Source organism: Alosa alosa, chromosome 7 (genome assembly GCF_017589495.1).
Source record: "Alosa alosa isolate M-15738 ecotype Scorff River chromosome 7, AALO_Geno_1.1, whole genome shotgun sequence".
In the NCBI taxonomy this organism is placed as follows: domain Eukaryota; kingdom Metazoa; phylum Chordata; class Actinopteri; order Clupeiformes; family Clupeidae; genus Alosa; species Alosa alosa.
The window spans coordinates 8,853,779-8,860,574 of record NC_063195.1 but is presented as its reverse complement, the minus strand read 5'-3'; the positions used below and the strand labels follow the sequence as shown (position 1 = coordinate 8,860,574).

The window sequence follows — 6,796 nt, the reverse complement described above, 5'->3', positions numbered from 1 at the left end:
CTTGTTTAGACTCTTCTTTCTGTGATTTATTGGCGCAATATTCATTGCTTTATCTCTTGAGTTGCAGTGAGAAGTAGCCTATAGGCTACGATCAATCCAAAAGTTTTCCAAAAAATGGTAAACGTATTTGACTCCTTTCAACATTCAAACAACTCGTGTAATCTGCAGTCGCATATCCTAGCCTTAATTTCTTCTTCCTGTTTGATGACAGAGAGGGAGAGGTAAACTCGCTCTTTGACACGCAATTGAGTTACTTATGACAAACCACGCCTGGGGCGGAGAGAGAGAAGAGTATTTTAAATTAACTCACTCCAGACTTTTCTCTCCACATCTAGCCTAGTATTCGCCTAGTTTGTTGGGCGGAGGACGTCGCAGACATTGCGTTATCGTCGTGAGGGAGTGAAAAGAAGGACTTAGCAAAGTCTCACCCCTGAACACGAACACTATGGCTGGAGTGGCATCGAACCTGGCCAAGAAGCGGGCGCTGGCAGCAGGATTCGGGACGAACAGCAACGCCGTGAAGTACTTGAATCAGGATTATGATGAGCTACGCAACCAGTGCTTGAGTGCGGGCAAACTTTTTACGGATCCAACTTTCGCAGCCGCACCCGAGTCTCTTGGTTTTAAAGAGCTCGGGCCCAGTTCGTCCAAGACCAGGGGAGTTGTGTGGAAAAGACCAGGAGTAAGTTGTTCTTTTTTGCAAGAGTGAAGAAAATATCTTGCATAACTATTTCATGCGTTTGTGGTTTTCAGTAAGGATGGGGTGAATGCGTGCGCGCGCGCGCGCACACACACACACACACACGCTCGGACGCACGCACGCACGGACCAAGATGATTATGAATTACTGACTTGAGACGTCAAGCAACTTGTGCGTGCCTGTCTGCAAGTGATTCATCGCTGTTAGCCTCGCAGATTTGGCAAATGAGCACCAAACTTCATAAGGTCTTTTGTTTGGGCGTGTCTGAATTATGACTTAGGCTATCGCAAAAATCCACATTGTAGCCATAAAGTTATAGCCTACATGCCGCAAACATTATATTGGAAACATTGTTTTTAACTCTGTTGGACTCTGTTTCGGTGTTCGAAACTTTTGAGAACTTGTATAGGCTACATTCCAAAATTCCTAAGGTTCCACTGAAAGGCAGCAACTGTTCTTGTCCATAGGTCGGCGCTACCTCCCCGCCCCAGAACAGCTTTCTCAGGCGGGGTTGGGCACCGAAATGTCTGTTGTTGCCCCTATCCATCCTCGGCGCGTTAATATCTTTAAACGCATCTCATTTTCGGCAGCCGTCCCGTCCTCAGCTGTGTAGCGACGTGCTGCTTGTCGTGTCAACAAGTGCATAGCCTCTAATAAGCTTCCTGCTAGTTATGCAATACAGATTCTTTAAACAGCACCACCCACTGTGGGTATCTTCCAGGAATTAAATGTTAGTGAAGGTTTTAAGGACAGACGCAGGGCCCTCTCTAGCAGTAACAGATTGAGACATAGCCTATCTGTGGCTGTGGCGCAGTGTTGTGTGAATGTGGATACTTAAGAGTGAGGAGAAAACATATAACCATGTAAATAATCTATTAATGAAAAAGTGTGGGATTTTTGGAGGTGGCTATTTCGGCCTGTAGATGAGGTCGGCTTGATCTGGAGGGCATGGCTCGCGGTTTTTCGGCTTAAATATGTTTGTCGTGTTCTCAATGGGGTGGGCACGGTAGACAGTACGGTGCGTGTGTGTTCATGTTGTGGACGGACGAGGAGGAGGAGGTGCCGTAGGCCATTCTCACGATTCTCTCATGTCTTTGCACAAGCATGGGCACCACCATTCCACTTAGTTTAGAACCAGTGAGAACCAGAACAGAATGATCACCCAGATATTTGCCAAAACTGGACCAGATCTGTTCATTGTTCATTGTTCATTTGTAGTTTTCCAAGTGCGTCCTGTGTATGTGTGTGTGTGTGAGTGAGTGAGAGAGAGAGAGAGAGATAGAAAGAGAGAGAGAGAGAGTGTGTGTGTGTGTGTGTGAGAGAGAGAGGGATTGTGTATGTGTGTGTGCAAGTGAGTGTGTGTGTGTGTGTGTGTAAGGAAAACAATAAGCAATTCACCACATAATTTTCTGTGTCGGCTATAATTGGTAGCCTCTTCATCTGGAAACACAGGTGTCACCTTTACCCCTAATGCACATCATGGAGTTAAACTTTGCTGTTATTAGACACTCCAGGACTGCTAGGGCCCTAGTACTACACCCCCCTCTCTCTCACACACACACACACACACCACACATACACACACACACACACACACACACACACACACACACACACACACACACACACACAAACACACACATACACACACACACATATTCACACACAGACACCTGGGTCTACACCAGTCTCTAGGCTTTTTGACTCTGAACAGTAAACTGTGTTTATTCCAGACAGGGGCGCAGGAGATATTTTGAAAGTGACCAAATTGTGAACACAAACCCATAGTGAAATCAGATTTCCAGATATCGGATCGCCACCTCTGGCCCACTTTCGACCATCATATTTTAAACTTGCCAGAATATTAAGATGATACCATTGATTGTTTTCAAAATATTGTTTGATTAAAATTGTCAAAACTGTGAGATGAGCACAATGCCAGATCTGCCCTCAGACCAGCTTCTTGCTATGTGCTATGTGCAATTCTACTAATTTTTTTAGATTTATTTTACACTACATGGGCCAATGGTAGAATACTCTAAAAGCAACATGATGTTGATATTTTATGAAGCGGTGTGGTCGCCTACTCTCTGGGATTTATGCACCAAGGTAACTGAAGTATCCAATTTGTGTCTTGAAATTATGTTTGAAATAAATGTCTTAGAACAAAAACTTTGGGTAGGCCTATATACTTGTATTTTATAGGTAGGCTGGTGAAAACGAGTTGATCAGTAGGCTAGTTTAGTTTGTTATCAATAAACATAACAGCTAATGTCATGTTGAGCAGGAGATAGGCTACCATAAATCCTCAAATTATGCCCGGGATTGATTCTATTTATAGCCGGACACAGGGCTCGAATTATCTTTTTGTCTTTAAGGGGGTCTCTATCTCATAAAAGTTGACACACCCGCCGCGATAGCCTAACAAGGCGATACAATGAAATAGCCTAGGGGCTAAGTGGCGCTTTTGCAAGTACAGTATATGACACGGTAGGCCTAGGCTTTACCTTGACACAAGCATACAACAGACATAGATCTTTCATAGAAATTGATTACTTTTAATTAATTTCAACTTATTATTGATTATAATAGTCCATATCTCAATTCAATTTCACAATACAAAGAAATAGACTAAACGATTTAGTCTGTGCCATTCTCAATTTCACAACGTAACTCATTTAAACCAGACCACCGTCTCAGATAGGCTATCCTCAGTGTCAAACACAATAATGCATGTAGTGTAACTTATACACAGGGGAAAAAGCACTAACTGGCAGAAATGAATAAAGCCAGCCAAACTATGTTCTAGTAGGCTAATGTGTTGAACTGAAACTGAACTGAAAATTAATAGACGAACAATTTTGGAGTTTGCACTGAGATATTGTCGGGTAGCCATTGAATATTCCGACATCAGAGATTGCTAACAGGTGTTTCAAAATAGCTGGGAACTTTCCGGAGCTCTGAATGGCAGAGGATAGCTAGATCATCAGACAACACAATCATTGTAGGCTGCATTATGGGCCATAATGTATGGCTTTGTCAATCAACATAGAATAGGTAAAGCGCAAGTTCAACAGCAAACAGGACTTTTCAGCATTATCAAACCACGAGGCTAGCCCAATGAACGCCTATGCAAATAGACAAAACACTCACATCAAAGCAGGGTGACTTCTTCAGATTTGCGAGTGCTGTCAAATCGATACGGTTTGCTCATATAGTCTAGTGGTGTGGTGGTGAAGTGTCATGCTTGCGTTCAAGAGCGTGAGTGTAGGTCTCACGTCCCGTAGTAGCCTATATTTTAATTTAACGTCTTTAATGGTAAGAGATCGCACATGGATAATGAGCGGTTGTTTAAGATTAAATTACAATGCCAGACACCTTCAGGTTTTTGACTTTGTTGCTTTCATGGGAGCCAGTCGTCACTCTATGGGAGCTCGGCTCCCTCTGTCTCCCACGTAATTCGAGCCCTGGCCGGACAAATAAAGGCAGGTTCCCATATTTGCCTATCATACCAGCAATTGCCATCAGTCCACCAGCACTAGAAGACATTGCTTCGATTTAAGTCAATGAAATAACACCTCTTCTTAATATTTTATTATATTGTTGATTGGATTAATAAAGTCGTTTTCCTACCATGGGTCTCCAACACACGTTCTCATTGTCTTGCCGCCCCTTTCGAGCTAATTGCCAGAGGCTGAAGCCTACTACATTTAGCCTAATTGTTATTGACTCAAGGCATTCCAGCCTACTTAATTTAATAAAAAGTAGCCTACTAAATCATGCATAATTAAACAATAACTCAATTTAGGCTACTTGGCTACGCAAAAGGTTTCTATTGCACAACCCCTATTCAATGAATGGCTACCTTGTCTCGCGAATAAACAGCGGTGGAAATCCCGACACTTTTCAACTGCATGAAACATAACAGTGAACCATCAAATATCTCCCAGAGTTCAGTGCCCATCAGTCCCAACATTTATCAATATAATCAAACAGTCCAAAAGTAAATTAGATCCCAAACCAAACCGAAAATGTTATGCTTTTGATGGCCTACCAGTATGCGGCTCCAAACTTAAAAAGCATCTCTAATGATGGTTGTTAGTAGACAAACTGGCTTCAGATATCCAACAGAGTGAATATGAGATTGTGCAGTCTTACAGTACTGTAGATGGCTGTGGTTAGTGATGTGATGCTGTTAATGGGGAGTTTTACATAGTTAGCACAAACCCTATAGGTTATTATTTATTTAGCGTATATAAGGCTTTTTTTCCTTATCAAAAGTGAGGGGGACGACGGCTGTCTCTTCAGCACTGCGTGGGACACATCCCCCACGTCCCCCGTGTCTCCTGCGCCCCTGATTCCAGATGTTTATGGCCCTGAATCTGGCTTATGGTGTCATCTCTTGCAGCAGCAGCAGCCTGTTCAGAGTGGTGTGACTGTACTCTTTTGTAGACTATGTGTGAAAGAATTAATGGTGTGCATTGCGGTGTTCAGTTCATATTCCATCAACAAAGCAATGAACAAAAATCAACAAAAGTGGTGTGAATGGGTTCATTTATCTGATTAAAACAAGTTTATGTTTGGGTGTGTCCAGTGTTCGATTTGGCCTGTGCTTCACTGATAGATCAGCGTATTAATAGGTTAGTAAGTTAGTTTATTAGTTAGTTATTCTTTTTCACAGTTTCCTACGTTTTCATTGGACATGGTCACAGGCACAGGATGGCACATAGAAACATATATATTTCAGACACCTTACACATTTGATACAGATGAGATGGCATCAGATATTTTATAGGCTTTAGTAGGCAGGGGTTTGGGGTGTAACCAGTTGTCACATATACAGTCATCAATCGAATGTTTTTATTGATTATGTTATCTCCTGCAGGAGCTATGTTCCAGTCCAGAGTTCATTGTGGGCGGAGCCACCAGGACTGACATCTGTCAGGGAGCGCTAGGTAAGCCCAGCCTCCTCCAGCACCTACACCAGGGAGCAGCTGGGTGGCCCTCAAAGCGACCCTGACACCGGGTCTCAGGAACGTGTTCTCCACCAACCAAGAACTGGTTCCGCTCTTGGTCACACTCCCTATGTTGAACCATTCGAAGCATTTCGACCTAAAATAAATCGGTTCGCAACCTATAAAGTTTGTTTGGAGCTGAACCAAAAAATAGTTGAACTATGCATATGCTTTGTCCAGGGGTTTCCCCTTTCATTGTTAGCCATTCGTTTTTAGGGTTATCATTAAAAGCCTTCTCCATTGGTAACCTTGGGTAGATTATACGATAATTATCAGGCTATAATATGAACAGCCGTGCAGACATGCCAGTGTGATCTGTCAGATCTGTCTAAAGGGCCGTTCAGACCAAAAACGAACGGCAAAAAATATCATTCTAGCTAATAAATGACGATGTCCTCACATAAACTATAACAATAACGACATGAAGAACAATATCGTTGTGAATCACTTTCAGATTGATTTTGAGAATGATAAAAAGCTGACAGCTGTGGACGCTTGTGTCATTAAAGTTATCTTTATTGTTGTCATTCCTAGTGTGAATGGCCCTTCAGCAATACCATTATGATTACCAAATACTCTAATGAGGGATTGTGTTAATTGCATGTGTATACACACTTAAAACGAATGTGTTGTCTCTGTCTGGACACAGAGATGTGCACAACAATGCAAGTTGTGTTGTTCTCAACGCAAGTTGTGATATTTTCAAACATATATTGTGTAAGAAATAAAAAATGGTTTTCAACACATTAGTTTTGTGTTTAGAGTGTAAATAATTAAAACAAATGACACCTACTGATGGCCTGAATAGGAAGCCAGTACAATGCCAATGTAGGTTAGCAGGTAAAGCGAGTCTGGCCATGCTAAGGGCTTATATGCAAGGCAATGCACCGGGTGTATACATTTAGTTGCTATGGGTGAGTTTATCCTCTTAACCTTGTTGCATTCTAATGGTAAAAAGACCTAACCCAGATTTCACCACCACGGATTTAATGTTTCTATTGTGCATTGCCATTCACACCATTCTAAGTGTGCTTGTGTGCGTGTGTGTGCGTGTGTGTGTGTGTGTGTGCACACGTGTGTG

The 6,796-nt window shown here is 42.4% G+C and overlaps 1 protein-coding gene across 1 annotated transcript in view; it reads left to right on the top strand.

Annotated features, from left to right (window-relative positions):
* The first annotated feature begins 264 nt into the window (after positions 1–264).
* LOC125297543 (calpain-2 catalytic subunit-like) overlaps positions 265–6,796 on the top strand; it is a 26,542-nt gene continuing 20,010 nt past the window's right edge. Inside the window, exons 1-2 of the mRNA XM_048247950.1 lie at positions 265–682; positions 5,586–5,655. Coding sequence (XP_048103907.1) covers positions 446–682; positions 5,586–5,655 — 307 coding nt within the window. The 5' untranslated portion in view covers positions 265–445. The remainder of the gene's footprint in view (positions 683–5,585; positions 5,656–6,796) is intronic.